General features: G+C 40.5%; 1 protein-coding gene across 2 annotated transcripts; it reads left to right on the forward strand.

The window, feature by feature from the left end:
* Nucleotides 1-9: 9 nt before the first annotated feature.
* Nucleotides 10-10,190, forward strand: gga3.S (golgi-associated, gamma adaptin ear containing, ARF binding protein 3 S homeolog). Of its 2 annotated transcripts, none has more exons than XM_018238514.2 (17): nt 10-115; nt 3,290-3,374; nt 3,683-3,758; nt 4,388-4,486; nt 4,587-4,710; nt 4,791-4,894; nt 5,015-5,095; nt 5,648-5,782; nt 6,471-6,552; nt 6,659-6,775; nt 7,102-7,374; nt 7,565-7,632; nt 7,880-8,136; nt 8,329-8,513; nt 8,600-8,769; nt 8,851-8,961; nt 9,152-10,190. In XM_018238514.2, the coding sequence occupies exons 1-17, from the start codon at nt 49-51 to the stop codon at nt 9,260-9,262; spliced, it is 2,145 nt and encodes a 714-aa protein (XP_018094003.1). In that variant the 5' UTR covers nt 10-48; the 3' UTR covers nt 9,263-10,190. The 2 variants fall into 2 exon arrangements, with proteins under 2 accessions (XP_018094003.1, XP_018094004.1); XM_018238515.2 differs by having other exon boundaries at nt 8,332-8,513.
* Nucleotides 10,191-16,617: the final 6,427 nt, after the last annotated feature.

A 16,617-nucleotide genomic window follows, 5' to 3' on the forward strand; every position in this document is an offset into this window, starting at 1 on the left:
CATGTGACATTCTGCGGCTTGCGGTCAGAGTCTCGCGAGACTTACAATATGGAGGCGGAGTCCCAGCCTAAAACCATGGCTGATAGTGACGGGGAGACACTGGAGTCCTGGCTGAGTGAGTGTTAGCGACCCCCGGGGGCCACAGCTTGTCACAACACTTCACCCTGACACCCCTGAGGGGAGAGGAAGTAACCCCTAGTTTCTGCCCTTAGTGCCGCCCTTAGTGTTAGACACTCATGTAAAGTCTTGCTTATTCCTTCTTACACGAACCTCCTCGTTTATACCAAAAGCAGGGGGGGGGGGGGAAGCCCTCGGTATAAATAATACAGCTCCTAAATGACAGGACACCCAGACTGAACTTATACAATGGTAACGAGTAGAGGTCCCCGAGGACCACACCCATCTGCCCAGAGCTGCATGGACACCTTCATCATTGCCTCTATATTAGCCCTGCTTTATCGCCCCTCCGAGTTAGGCCTTGTCTTGGGAGCCTCACAAATCTGCTCTTTTTATTCAGCACCTCTCCGGTTTATAATTTCAGCAGCTATTTAGTTGCTAGGGTCCAACTTACCCTAGCAACCTGGCAGTGGTTTGAAGGTGGGAATAGAAAGAGAAGGAATAAGAGTATCAGTAACATTCAGACTTCTCTATCATCATCATCATTTATTTATATAGCGCTATGTAAGCTAGACAGAGGCAGAGGAGATAGGGCACTAATAGAGAAACTATACATCAGGGCCGGGCCAAGGTAGTTTGGCACCCTAGGCAAGGGTTTTAATCAGTGACCCCACACACACACACATGGTCCTGCATTACCATTTCCCACCTTACCATTCATATTACCCCTGCACCTATCATATTGCCTCCATTTGTACCTGTACCAATGGCAGTCCATCCCTCAGATACCCCCAATCTGCCAGCATAAGCCAAAACATCCATTATATTGTCACCCACAATCTGTACCTATGTCAGCGGCAGCCAGCAAATCCAACATATTGCCCTTAATTTGTACCTGTGCCAGAGGGAGCCAAAAATCCATCATATTGCCCCAAACATCTGTGTACCTGTGCCAGCAGCCACCAAATTGTCCCATGTACCTGAGTCAGCAGTAGCCAATCCCTTATTTTGTCACCAATCTGTACCTGTGCCAGCAGCAGCCAAAATATCCACAAAATTGCCCCCAAATACTTGTGCCAGCAGGAGCCAAAAATCCATCATATTGCCCCAAACATCTGTGTACATGACACCATATTGCCCCATATACCTCAGCCAGCAGCAGACAATCCCTCATATTGCCCCCAGACTGTACTTGTGCCAGCAGCAGCCAAAAAATCCATCACACTAAAGGCCATGCAAACCAGTTTAAAAAAAAAATTCTCTTAAAAGTGTGCCCCCCATGATTGCGCCCTAGACGAGGGCCTACTCTGCCTACCCCTAGTTCCAGCCCTGCTATACATAATGACAGCCAATTGGAAAGCAGCTATAATAGGCCATTCTTCAGTGTAGGAAAGGCTTGCAAAAGGCAAAATCCTTCATTCCATGTTAAACGTGTTTCATTCACGAGAAACATAATCGTATGCTGCATCGAATCGAACAACTCTATATTAATAAATGTAATGGGAAATTGTCATGCCTCCAAATTCCCTTAGTAACACATTAATCCTTACATTTTCCGAACCCAGGGCAAGGATTGAGAACATTTGTATTTATTCGAAAGGATCACATTTTTCTGCTTATCTTTTGTTTTAAGTTAGTTAAAGCATTTGATACAGTGCCACACAAAAGGTTACTGGTTAAGGAATGTTGGCCTGGAACATATTATTTCAAACTGGATAGAGAACTGGCTAAAAGAGTGTTGGTAAATGGAACATTTTCTAATTGGACCAGTGTTGTTAGTGGAGTACCGCAGGGCTCTGTACTTGGTCCTTTACTTTTCAACTTGTTTATTAATGACCTGGAGGTGGGCATTAAAAGTACTGTTTCTATTTTTGCAGATGATACTAAATTGTGCAGAACTATAGGTTCCATGCAGGATGCTGTCACTTTGCAGAGTGATTTGTCTAAGTTGGAAAACTGGGCAGCAAACTGGAAAATGAGGTTCAATGTTAATAAATGCAAAAATAATATAAATGCAAGTTATACACTAAATGGCAGTGTGTTGGGAGTTTCCTTAAATGAGAAGGATCTAGGGGTCTTTGTAGATAACACGTTGTCTAGTTCTGGGCAGTGTCATTCTGTGGCCACTAAAGCTAATAAAGTTCTGTCTTGCATAAAAAGGGCATTAACGCAAGGGATGAAAACATAATTATAGGTCCCTGGTGAGGGCTCATCTGGAGTATGCAGTGCAGTTTTGGACTCCAGTCCTTAAGAGTGATATAAATGAGCTGGAGAGAGTGCAGAGACTAAGTGCAACTAAACTGGTTAGCGGGATGGAAGACTTAAATTATGAGGGTAGACTGTCAAGGTTGGGGTTGTTTTCTCTGGAATACAAGGCGCTTGTGAGGGGACATGATTACACTTTACAAGTACATTAGAGGACATTATAGACAAATAGCAGGGGAACTTTTTACCCATAAAGTGGATCACCGTACCAGAGGCCACCCCTTTAGACTAGAAGAAAAGAACTTTCATTTGAAGCAACGTAGGGGGTTCTTCACAGTCAGGACAGTGAGGTTGTGGAATGCACTGCCGGGTGATGTTGTGATGGCTGATTCAGTTAATGCCTTTAAGAGTGGCTTGGATGATTTTTTGGACAGACATAATATCAAAGGCTATTGTGATACTAAGCTCTATAGTTAGTATAGGTATGGGTATATAGAATTTATGTGAAAGTAGGGAGGGGTGTGTGTATGGATGCTGGGTTTTCATTTGGAGGGGTTGAACTTTGTCTTTTTTCAACCCAATTTAACTATGTAACTATGTAACCCAATTCAATTTAAAATGTGTTGTATCTTTTTATGTATTGAATTGATAAGAAGGGTCAGATTCCACTTTAAACACATTTTTGTTATGTATATTTTTTCTGTATATATCTGATAAACTTTTAATAGTTCATTAGACAAAATTATAACGAAAAAGTGTCATTGAAAATGTACTTCTTAGAAAATGACTTTCTGCTTGTGTGTAACTGATAATTGAGGACTGCGGTGTTCCACTAAATGTGGTGCCCGGGGCTTTGCTACCCAAGCCACAAGACATATGGGGGTGATTTCCTTTGGATCTCCAGTAAAAGCTTATTCTCTGTTTACTCTAATGTCTGACACGTTCTCTGTTACTGGCTGATTTGCAGATAAAGCCACAAACCCCTGCAACCGACAGGAGGACTGGGAGTATATCATCAGCTTCTGCGACCAAGTCAACAAGGAGCTAGAGGGGTATGTTTTTGCTATTATGGGGTTCTTTGGGGTTATGGGTAAAGCTCTGTGAGGTGCCAACACTGTAGAAAATCTGCTTTTGACGTGTATTTTAGAGGCCAGTAACCCACTTTAACCAATCAGGTGTGTGCATTCATCATTCTGCCGGCACCAGAAGAGTACATGCTAACTAATGATTGGTTGCTGTAACTTGCTCAGACTTCCAGTCACCTGATCTTTGGTCACTGTCTATGAATATACATGGAACAATTAACTGTGCTTGTTACTGGGTTGCCTCCTACATGTGCCTGATTACATTCTCCTCTCAGCCCTCAGATTGCCGTCAGGCTGTTAGCACACAAAATCCAGTCCCCGCAAGAATGGGAAGCTTTGCAGGCCCTAACTGTGAGTAATATGTGTCTATACATTAGTGATGTGTGGGCTGGCCGGAAACCCGCGGGTCAGGCGGGTTCGGCCGACTCCGGCACAAAATCATTGCGACCTAGTACTGTTGGCACTGAAATTTATAGACCTCTGCCTGCCCCACCCCTTTTGTGACATCACTACTAGGCGGGTCTATAAAAAGAGAGCAGGAGTGGCCCTGGGCTGGGTGTGATTCGGGAGGGGACAGGTTAGGGTCGGGTGCAGGTCGACCCGCACGTCACTACTATACATGTACTGTCATTGTGTGTGTGTTGTCAAGTCTCCCTGTAATGTGTGTGGGTTTTTTTATCTGTGGGTGTGTCTGTCAGCAGATTTATAATGGATTAATCTGGCAACGCATAGGGTTGCCACCCAACCAGATTTACTAACCCTTTACCTGCTTTCCACACCCACCTTGTTGTATCCTCATTTTGCCTCAATTTTCACTTCGAGTATATCCAATTTCCCTTGACCTACTAGGCCCCACCCCATGGCACCCAGTCCCTACCACCCAATCCCCTTCAGGTACCAGTCAGAATATTATTTTGGAAAAGGTTGTAACCCTAGCTAGGTGTAGACCTCCTATAGAAATGTAGACTTTCTCCTTGCAGGTGCTGGAGGCCAGTATGAAGAACTGCGGCAGGAGATTTCATAGTGAAGTGGGAAAGTTCCGCTTCCTAAATGAGCTGATTAAAGTTGTGTCGCCGAAGGTAAGTGGCTGAGTCTTTTTTTTTTCTTGCCCCCCCCCAACTGCAGCAAGAGGATTGGTTGCTGCTTGTGCCTCATTGTCATTCTTTAACCACTCTGCAGTATCTCGGAGACAGGATTTCAGAGAAAGTAAAGAGTAAAGTGATTGGTCTGCTGTATAGCTGGACTGTTGCCCTTTCCGAGGAGACCAAGGTCAAGGAAGCTTACCAGATGCTGAAAAGGCAAGGTGAGTATATCCGTCCGGTATAATTTTATTTAAACTTTTCAGTGTCTCCTTGTTTAACCCTTTTAATCTTTGTTAAACAGGTATTGTTCTCGCAGACCCTGAAATCCCTGTGGATCGCACCCTGATTCCCTCCCCTCCTACAAGACCCAAGAATCCCATATTTGATGATGAGGAGAGATCCCGGGTGGGTGAGAACAGCTGTAGATTGATTTTGTTGTTTGACAAAGAAACCGGGGAAGTTCACTATCCTTTTCCATCAAGTTCCTAATAATTCTAACATTCCGTGTATGATTCTTTGTTTTAGGTTTTGGCCAAACTGCTGAAAAGTAAGAACCCAGATGATCTTCAGGAAGCAAACATGCTGATTAAATCCATGGTGAAGGAGGTTTGTGCATGTTTCATTTTAATGATGTGCAGGTTATTAGAGCTGTGCCTATGGACAGTGTATGCTAAACACATATCCTGATAGATATCTGTATCCACGATTTTTTGTTGTGACGGAATCTGTAAGATCAGACAACTCAGAGTTTTGATTTAAACTTTATGTTAGTCTGTCTCTCGTGGTATGGCAAAATAGCAATGTGTACTTGTGCTGTTTTTTCCTTATAAATACATTGATGTGCATGTTGCCTGACGTATTGCCAGGTTTAGATTTTGCTTGGTATAGTTCACCATCTGCAGGTAGGCCTGCTCTGTTTCCAGGAGTATCTACTACCGCAAATAAGCTTTTAGCCTGTTATCTATCAGACAGAGTCCGTCCATAGGAGAATCCTGCCCCACAATTTGTTAACCTTTGTTTTACACATGAATGTTTAAAATGCCCTACCTGCAGATCCATCAGCCACACAACATTGTTCTCCATGTATAAATATACAGTACCATTCCATGATCCCAGTATTTCTCAAATGCAGTTTTCTTACATTCCTTACTATCTTAGGATGAAGTGCGTATGCAGAGAGCAAGTAAGCGTACTCACACCTTGGAAGAGGTGAGCAACAATGTGACACTGTTGCAGGAGATGCTGACACATTATAGCAACGACTCTTCAGATGGGGACAAGGAACTTATGAAGGTAAACAGGATACTTAGAACAGTTTAAGGTCAGGCAGCAGAAGAAACCATGTCCAGACTGAAATTCATATTAGGCCATAGAATTATATGTACAGTACATAAGGCAGCTCTGGCATTTGGCATAATCTACAGATTGTCCAGGACTCCAGACTTGTATAGTTCTATTCTTAATTGGTGTAGTTGTATCGCTATGATGTAGAGACCAGTGATCAGAGAAGATACAAGCATGGTGGCAGAGGCATTTGCATAGTCCTTTCTATATGCAGGGTTCATACATCTCTATGCTAAAGAACTAGGGATGCAGCGAATCCAGGATTTGGTTCGGGATTCGGTATTATTCAGCAGGATTCGGCTTAATCCTTCTGCCCGGCCGAACAGAATCCTAATTTGCATATGCAAATTAGGGGAGAGGAGGGAAAAATCACATGACTTTTTGTCACAAACCAAGAAGTAAAAAATGGTTTCCCCTTCCCATCCCTAATTAACATATGCAAATTAGGATTTGGTTCGTTATTCGGCCGAATCTTTCGCCAGGGATTCGGGGGTTCGGCCTAATCCAAAATAGTGGATTCGGTGCATCCCTATAAAGAAGTGTAACCAGTGTCTGTTTCTCAAAGTAATCTCCCCATAGCTTTTCATGGTAACGCAGCTTAATTTAGCCAATACTTCATTTTTAATATGTGCTTCAGGAACTTTACGAAAGGTGTGAAATGAAGAGGCTTGCCCTGTTCAAAATGGCAAGTGAGACAGAGGATAACGACAGTGCGTTGGGTAAGTGCGAATATACGTGTTAGAATGTTTTTTCCTAATTCTATGAAGTATATAACATCTCGATTTGATTTAAAATTTCTCCTGTACATTGAAATCTGTTACGCAGGTGACATCTTGCAGGCAAGTGACGATTTATCTCGGGTCATCAACCTGTACAGAAAAGCACTAGAAGGTCAAGATATCAATGGGGACATCAATCTTCCAGATGCACATGGAAAAAAAGGTATTTCCCTTGGTGCAGCTTTTTTTTTTTTTTTATTGTTACCTGTACAACTACTGCCCTCTTGTGGCTACAACCTGTTTCACATTACATGTCTGCTCTAAATCCACCACTTTAATATTAAAGCTTGAAAATATTTCTCCCTCTATGTACACCAATGCACTACTGGTCACATATCATCCATTCATTATTGCTACCAGCCCTACAGCCCAGAACCTTGTTTGCATATAGTATTACCTTACACTTCCCTTCAATCAGCAACTGTTGCCCATGACATTTTCCTTTCCGACTCGTACTTAAATGGTTGGGCTTTGTACCCTCTTCCTTAGGAGCCACCAACCACAAGGACTTTTCCACTCTCATCGATCTGGCAGACCCTGAGGAAGAATTAACCACCCAAACAGATCCTGTGCCATTCCCACCAATGCCAACAGAACAAGCACAGCCAGAGCAGCCACCTGCACTGATTCCTGTTCTCCCTCCTCCTCCACTAGTCTCCACCCACTCTCGTGGATACTCCTCCAACACAGATCACTTTCTCACTCAGATGAAAAGTGCATCAGACTCGCTGTGTCTGCTAGATGAGGAGCTTTTGCATCTAGGTAGGGATACAAACTGACAAGCTGTATGTAGTCATGTATGTGGGTGTGTCCTAGTCTTCTGACTTTTTCTCTTCAATCAATTTTATTTTCAAGATCACTGGTGTGCAGTTTCCCTTTTTCACTGTGGGTGGGTGGGTAGAATTCAGAATAGGTTTCCTTTCCTTTAATTTATAATAAAATTCTCCTCCAGGTTTGGACGATCCAGCACAAAACACACAATCCAATGTGTCCCAGAACACCATGGGTGATATGCTTCAGGTATACAGCTTCACCATTTATGCAAGTAACACCATCACACGAGTATTTCATAGAATGAAATTGGGTTTTGCTAAAACATCACTACCACCTCAGATTTTGTATCTCTTAGCAGTTGATCATCGCATGGAGGGTATTATTATGTGGCAGAATATCTAGTTTTAAGTAGTAAAAAAAAAACATATCCACAGAATAATATATGCACAGATGTTTAGGGTGATAGGGCCTGAGATCTCTCTTTCTTTTTCAGGTGGAAAAGAGTGAACTAGACTTCTTTGCAGGACCAGACTGTGATCCCATGGCCCCAACAACAGTTTACCAAATGCAGGCAATGCCCCTGCAGCCCTTATGCCCATCTACTGTTGCTCCAATCTATTATGCACATAGCTCTGCTACTTTGTTTAGTAGTATGCCCACAGGACCCCTAATTGCTCCCACATCAGTCCCACCAACAGGCAGGGTACCCCTGGAAGCTACTGGACAGCAGCTCCTGGAAGGAGCTATATGGTAAGCTACATGTCATACAAGTCATGCTGTATATCAGCATTGCCCCTCCTCCACCCATCCAAATAGAACACCCAGGATCCTTCTGAGATTTTCCATTTATTTTGGTATTTTTAAAATGGATTGGACACCTTCTGCTTTAGTCAACCACTGGCGATATGTATTTGTCATTGATTATAAATTGTTCTTTCCAAGCAGCTCATCTGCTGTTCATGTAAGACCTCAACTCCCTATGGGGGTTGTACATGTTGCTGCACAGTGCCCTCTGCCTGTGGCTCCAGGAAGTCCACTTTTTCTTCCACTGCAACAAGGAAGCCCCCAGAAATGTTCCGATATATCTCTTTCTACTGTGAATGTCCCCTTGGAAACAATAAAACCCAGTGAGTATTTTTTGCTTTAGCCCCTCCAGCAAAGGCCTCAAGAATCTTGAGAAGCTGCTATTATAAAATAAGTTCTCACATTACAGGCTCACTTCTTCCTGTAACTGCCTTTGACAAAAATGGTTTCCGGGTCCTCCTGCACTTTGCCAAGGAGTGTCCACCTGGTCGGCCCGATGTATTGGTGGTGGTGGTTTCCATGTTGAACACAGCCCCCATGCCAGTTCAGAATATTCAACTACAAGCAGCCGTGCCCAAGGTAAGCCATCAAGATATGAGCATATTTCCAGCCATATTGTAAAGAGGTATATTGGTAAATGGCTCTATTATTTATTTTTAGACCATGAAAGTTAAACTGCAGCCTCCATCTGGGACAGACCTGTTGCCATTTAATCCTATCCACCCCCCTGCAGCCATCACACAGGTCATGCTACTGTCAAACCCACTGAAGGTATGTTGTAGAGGCTGAATATGATGACTATGGATTACAGCTATAGGATATCTATAGATACCTGATAAAGAGATCCTAAGTGTTTTGTTTCTATGCATCTTACGGTAATCACGCTGCTGTTTTTTTGCCAGTGTTTTCTCAAACTCTATTGTTTTAGTTGCACACCACTTTTCTTGTATTTTAAACACAGGAGAAGGTCAGACTTCGGTATAAGTTATCATTCATGCTGGGGGAGGAGTCAAACACAGAGGTGGGAGAAGTGGACCAGTTTCCAGAACCTAATCTATGGGGGATACTATGACCCCAAATCCATTCTCTCCCTTAGACTGTGATTCAGAGTGGAAAGTGACACTACTCCCAAGATCCACATTGTTTACATGTTCTTTCTGAGCTGCGCCGTTGCAGATGGAGGATGAAAGAGACCCTCACAGCACTTTATTTCATTCTTCTGAGCGTGCTCTCTCAACTCCCGTCTGGGTTATTCTTTTGGCACTAACACCTCACTCATTGCCAATCTTGATGGATTAAGTAGTAGAAGGGATTCATTCTTCCAAATGCTAGTACAGATTAAAAAGATAAACCCAACAGCTCCAGACATTAGACCCTTCTTTATTGATCCTGAAGTCTCTTCCTCCTCCATAACTGTGACATGGTGGATGATCAGTCTCCGGATGATATTTCCTTATTTGCAGTATTATTTAAGTGTTATTGACAGAATGGGCACATTCTGAACTGCAGTTGCCTGGTAACATGTTCCTCTTTGCACTGTTTTGTTAGTTTACAAGTCTACTTTACAGATTACCACGCCCATGGCACCAGCTATGTTACAATCCATGTGGGTTTTTGCAGTTGCTTTCTACTAAAGATCAGGACCAAAATACAATAATTCTTGCTTCAGGCAAGGGGAACTGTTACTGCTATTGACTTACCTGTAGCAATTCAACTGTTAAAATAGGAATCACTTGGCTTGGGTAGTGCGATTCATCAATAAGTGGCATAAAATACCCATCACTGACCTAGGCGGTGTCTTTGTCTCTGCTCCTAAGCAAGCCACTCACACTGGAAGCCATTAGCTGTCTGTCCCATGCCCACTGGGACCCCAGCTGTAAGTCATTGATCACTTAGGATGAACAAGTCTGTTTCTTTTTGTTGTGCAAAATGTTTGAAAAAGAAGTCTGATCATAGTTTCAAATCTGAAGTTTGCATGTTAAATAAAAGTTTGTTCTCTAGTGTTGGTCTCATTGTTGAGAATGCTTTAGTTTAAAGCTGAACCTGCCACAATTACCCTAAACAAAGTTTATCTATTCACTGCGATACAGGAACCTCCTTACTTCCTTGTGGGGTATTTTGTCCTTTTCTGTCAGATGGGGGGCCTTTCACTTGGCCACATCAGACGACATGCCAATAAGATGTTTGTATTATTCTGACTGCATTACACCAGCAAACTCAACTGTTATTTAGGGTTACTGATCCAGGGCTAATTTTGCCAAACAATCCCTTTATTCTACCGTGTAATTTTGTAATACAGGTATGGGACCTGTTATCCAGAATGATCAGGACCTGGGGTTTTCCGGATAAAGGATCTTTCCGTAATTTGGGTCTTCATGCCTTAAGTCTACTAGAAATTAATTTAAACATTAAATAAACCCAATAGGCTGGTTTTGCTTCCAATAAGGATTAATTATATATTACTTGGGATCAAGTACAAGCTACTGTTTTATTATTACAGAGAAAAAGGAAATCATTTTTAAAAATTTGGATTAGTTGGATAAAATGGAGTCTATGGGAGACGGCCATTCCGTAATTCGGAGCTTTCTGGATATCGGGTTTCTGGATAAGGGATCCTATACCTGTACTTGAATTTGCACTGCCAAGATACTCGACACAGTTCTATATCCACCATTATAATATGTACCATGGCTCCACAATCACGAACGTGATTCAAGTCTTTGCTGGTGGGGTCCAGGAAAGATGAAACTTATGAAAACACAGACTTGATTCCCCTGAAAGGAACAGTGACACCAGAAAATGTGGTTTTAAGGAGTGACAATATAATGTAGTGTTGCCCTGCACTGGTACAACTGGTGTGTTTGCACACAAAAACAACTATAGTTTATATATATATATATATATATATATATATATATATATATATATATATATATATATATATATAATATTCAAAAAGACCAGCAACACTGGGAGTTTTGGTGAAACAAATCAAACTTCTATATTTTTGAAGTGCATATACAAATAAAAAATATAGACGTTTGATTTGTTTCACCAAAACTCCCAGTGTTGCTGGTCTTTTTGAATATTACATACATGATTTTACCGTGCACCTGGGTTCTCAACGATTGAAGCGGTGTGCCACCCTACGCATAAATATAGATATATATATATATTTATATATATATATATATATATTTGGGGGCAGCTATTCAAGCATAGGGTACACAGCAGATAACAAATAAGTTGTGAAGAATCTCATTGTATACTACAGAGCTTATCTGTTATCGTCTGTGTATCCTTTTTCAGCTTCGATTGGCTGCCCCCATAGCTACACAGCAGCTTGTTTTATAAAATAGTAGAGTTTCTAAAGCAAACACACCAGTTTTACCAGTGCAATATATTTTCATTTCTTTAAAACACTTGGTGTTTGTTCCCTTAAGCTCCCAGTTGCCATCACATGGATAAACAGCCTATGCAATGTCAGAAGTTTCAGCATGCAGTAGCTGACTGCAGGCCAAACTAGGTGTACCAAGAAGCAGTGGGCTTAGAAGTTGTCATGCAGAGAGAATAAGTTACAAAATAGAAAACAGTTTGCATTACCCATAAAGATGTATGGTGGAGGTTCAAGCATTTCCTTCCTGGATTTCCAGGCAGTAACCAATCAGATACTTGAGGGGGGGCACATGGGTCATAACTTTTGAATCTGAGCTGAATGCTGAGGATCAATTTCAAACTCACTGAACAGTTATGTCCCATGTTGCCCCCCCCCCCCCCTTATAGTCTAAATCAGAGTTAGAAAAGCAGGAAGTAGTGTTCTGGCAATTATGTTAGACATCCAGTCACTCCAGTCTTTATATATTACATTTTTGCCTAACTAACTATTAGAAACATTTTTCTTTTTGCACAAACCCAGTCTTTATTTTCACACTGAACTGTTCCTTTAAAAGAATGCAGTAAAGTTTACTGAATAAGTAATTAAATTTAACATTTATTCCCCCTCCCCATTTCCATTATTTTACAACAAAAAAAGTCCAGTCCTACTCTATTCTTGCAGTGCACCTCTGTCAATATTGCTAGTGCCAGGTTCCGGGCCAGGGCTAACCACAACATTTCAACTTTGGTAAAGAGTTAATCCCCATCTACAGGCATACCTCCAGTGATGTTATCGGTGCCCAGTTTTCCTGATCTGAAGTCTCATAGAAAAAAATGCTTAGTTCTTTAAAGGAAAACCATACCCTCAAAATTAATACTTAAGCAACAGATAGTTTATATCATATTAAGTGGCATATTAAAGAGGTTGTCCACCTTCTAACACTTTTTTCAGTTCAGTTGGTTTCAGATAGTTCACCAGAAATAAAGACTTTTTCCAATCACTTTCTATGTGTGACCGTTTTTCTAATATTGAAGTGTAAAGTTTCATTTCTCACCTTATAAAGCAGCTCTAGGGAGGGGGGTCGCTGACCCTGTAAACTGTTCTAAATTGATACATTTAGTTGATACATTTCTTATCTTTGTCCCTGCTGAGCAGAATGTCTGGGTTTCATTACAGGCAGCTGTTAGAATTGATACAATAGTTGTTAATACTCCAGAGATGATGCAGAGAAATGTTGCAACTAAATGTTGCAAAATTCAAACAGTTCAGAGTCTGCACCTGAATTACTGAGCTCCCAGACTCAAACACCAGAGACACGAACATTTAACTTTTTGATTTTGAAAAAAACCTAAAAAATGGAAAGTAATTAAAAAAAAGTCTTTATTTCTTAAGAACTTTTCATTTGGTTTTCCTTATTTGCCTTTTTCTTCCCATTTGCAGCTTTCAAATGGGCGTCGCTGACTCCCTTCTAAAAAACAAATGCTCTGTAAAGCTACAAATGTATTGCTACTTTTAATTACTGATCCTTCTATTCAGGCTTCTCCTATTCATATTCCAGTCTCTCATTCAAATCAGTGCATGGTTGCTAGGGTAAAGTGGACCCTAGTTACTAGATTGATTAAGATGCAGATTGAAGAGCTGCTGAATAAAAAGCTAAATAGCTCAAAAACCTTAAATAATAAAAACAAATTGGAAATTGTCTTAGAATTTCATACTAAAAGTTATCTCAAAGGTGAACCACCTCTTTAAGTTGAATTTGTATGTGAGTTGAACCATAAACATTTACTTAAAAGCAACAAGACAGATGTTTGTCTTAACATAGTATTTATTTTTACCTTTCTGTGCTCCATAGTAGACAATACACACCAGAGGGGATTGGGGTTTAGTAAAGCTAAACCCTAGTAAAAGTCAAGCAAACCATAGTATGTTACTGTAGTAGCCCCCATCTGGAGATGTAAGTTGGATGAATGCAAATTGAAGACTCCCTCTGTATTACTAAAAAAAAAAGGAATACTATTATGGCAATGGGTTATTTAGAATAAGCAGGGTTTTACATATGAGCTGTTTTATGCAATATATTTTTATAGAGACCTACATTGTTAAGGGATATAGTTTTCCTTTAATGGAAATACCCATAATTCTATGCTCCTGCACCAAGCACATGCACAGTAATAAGTACTTCCGGCGTCATCTTTATGACATAGGAGAGGACTGCGGGAGACATGATCTCTATTTTTTTTTTAAACAAAAGTTAGTGATCAGGTACAGGCAAAGATGCTGTTTCACATATTGGGGTATAACGTAGAACTCTTTCTTTGTCCTTTAACATTAATTACTTTGCAATCAGCCACCAGTTTGGATAGAAGATCATAAGGAGAGGGTCCTCATATTTTGCAACTGGGGGTACTTTATTATAATACACACGTTTCAGTGAGTCATGTGACAGAAATGACATCAGAACTCACCGTTTATAAGGATATAATTTACAAGATATTCATGGCTTTTGTGTATTATAAACAGATAAAAGCTCCCTAACTTCCATGCCCCACCTAGTGGCAGATATGGGAAAACCATTCAATTGTAAAAATCCAAGTCCTGCTAACCCAATAGTGACTGCCCTCAGTTACATTCAATAGGAGAAACAATAACCTGTCTGAAAGCAGTTCCAATATGAAGTGCTGCCCATCCTGAAAGTACATGATCAGGCAAAATAACAGCTGCCTACACACAAAAAATACTGTTCTTCGTTCAAGCATAACATTTTACATGGGATAATGATTTATGTGCAATGTACACAGTGTAATTTAATAATAAAAACTATCCCATAAAAATAATGACATGATCCCTCTAAGCATTAGTCCACTCAAGGCCTCTTATCTAGATTTCTCATGGCTTCTCAGATACACAGAAGAGCATGTCAAGTGTAAGGGCTGAGCTGTCTGTTCATTGCTTAGGAATACTGTTCATGGGAATGTACAAAAGTACAAGGAAGGTCCAAAGTGCAAAGGATTGGACTAAGGAATGAAAGTTTTTTTTACAGCATGCAAAATAAAGCCCACAGTCCTTAGGCATTGCCTTACATATTACACACTGCTTTCAGCTGAAGGCCTCTGTAGTTGCCCTTACTTATCCAGAGCTGGCTCAGTCAGTCAATGCTATTTTAGTGAGGGGCATGAGTGTGGGGAGGCATGTAGTGGCCACTTCTCTTCCTCTGCATATCATTCAACGGTGCAAAGTAGAAAGGAGACATGGTCCACACTGGGGCCCTATTTTTTTGACTTGGTGCTCAATGCAGAATACAGCATGTTGATTGCAGCCCAGAGCTTCCAAACGAGGCAATTTGTTCTTTCCATATGGCTATATATTTATACTTATTTATTACACTTGTCCTCCTTGCGTGCACTTTTCCATACTGTTCCACCTACTCATTTGTCATCTTCCCCCTGAAATTCTTTTAAAGGGGTTGTTCACCTTCAAACACTTTTTTCAGTTTCAGATAGATCACCAAAAATAAAGACTTTTTCCAATTACTTTCTATTTTCTATTTGTGACTGTTTTTCTAATATTGAGGTGTAAAGTTAAATTTTTCACCTTCTAAAGCAGCTCCCGGGGGGGGGGGGGGTGCCAAACCGTTCTAAATTGATACATTTAGTATGTTATAGAATGTCTAATTCCAAGCAACTTCTCAATTGGCCTTCATTTTTTCTTTTTTATAGTTTTGCATTATTTGCCTTCTTCTTGTAACACTTTCCAGCTTTCAAATGGGAGACACTGACCCCCATATAAAAAACAAATGCTCTGTAAGGCTACAAATATTTATTGCTACTTTTTATTAATCATCTTTCTATTCAGGCCTCTCCTATTCATATTCCTGTCTCTTATTCAAATCAATGCATGGTTGCTAGGGGAATTTGAACCCTAGCAACCAGATTGCTGAAATTGCAAACTGGAGAGCTGCTGAATAAAAAGCTAAATAACTTAAAACCCACAAATACTAAATGATGAAACACAATTGCCAATTGTCTCAGAATATCACTATTTACATGATACTTAGGGTCAGATTTATCAAGAGTTGAAGTGAAATTCTAAGTAATTTTTGGATACTTCGACCATCGAATAGGATACTACGACTTCGAATTTACTTCAAATTTGATTCAAAGTTAAAATAGTTTGAATATTCGACCATTCGATAATCGAAGTACTGTCTCTTTAAAAAAAACTTTGACTTCAATACTTCGCCAAATTAAACCTGCCGAAGTGCTATCTTAGCCTATGGGGACCTTCTACAGCATTTTTCTAAGTTTTTGAAGTCGAACTAAAAATCGTTCGATTGTACGATAAAATAGTTCGATACGAAGAATTTAATAGTTCGATTTTACTTTGATTGTTCGATGGCCAAATCACCTATTTAGTGCTAATTGGCTGAGTGCAGACTCCCTCACCCTCTAATGTTTATGTTACTGGCAGTTTTAAGGTTATAAATATGTTGACAATCATATAATGAATATGACTCATTTATGTCTCTCCCCATTATTCGTAATGTTTGCTATGGCTAATCCCTCTTCACTGTAGCAGTGTTTTTCATAATGAAAGAAGATGTTATTATAAGCAAGTCTCTAATATGCATTAAATAAAGATGGTTAGTGGTTTGACTCCCTTCCCCCTTTATTGTTATGTCACTGTCAGCCTGTTCAGATGAATTAGGCAGTTTACCAGCCTATGTATGGGGCCCTCCCCAACCTATATCAGGTAGAGATATTTTCCAGAAATCTATTGGGCATGTCTGAAAATACTGTCAGATGAGGACCGAATTGGCACAATAATGAATTCCGTGTCTGACTAGTCAGTGCAGGAACGTTGTTTAATTTACAGGGTTGGTTCAACTGTAAGTTAACTTTAAGTATATTCTATAATGGCTAATTCTAAGCAACTTTTCAATTGGACATAATTTTTTCTTTTTTACAGTTTTTGAATTATTTGCCTTTGCTCTTTCCAGCTTTCAAATGGGGGTCATTGACCCCATCCAAAGAGCAAATGTACTGTAAGGCTAC

Source organism: Xenopus laevis, chromosome 9_10S (genome assembly GCF_017654675.1).
Source record: "Xenopus laevis strain J_2021 chromosome 9_10S, Xenopus_laevis_v10.1, whole genome shotgun sequence".
Classification (NCBI taxonomy): Eukaryota; Metazoa; Chordata; class Amphibia; order Anura; family Pipidae; genus Xenopus; species Xenopus laevis.

Excerpts from the sequence above, each read along its gene's own strand:
- gga3.S (XM_018238514.2), top strand. The coding sequence starts at position 49 with ATGGAGGCGGAGTCCCAGCCTAAAACCATGGCTGATAGTGACGGGGAG. Across the intron at positions 5,783-6,470 it reads GGGACAAGGAACTTATGAAG|GAACTTTACGAAAGGTGTGA; the intron begins GTAAACAGGATA and ends TATGTGCTTCAG. Across the intron at positions 6,776-7,101 it reads AGATGCACATGGAAAAAAAG|GAGCCACCAACCACAAGGAC; the intron begins GTATTTCCCTTG and ends CCTCTTCCTTAG.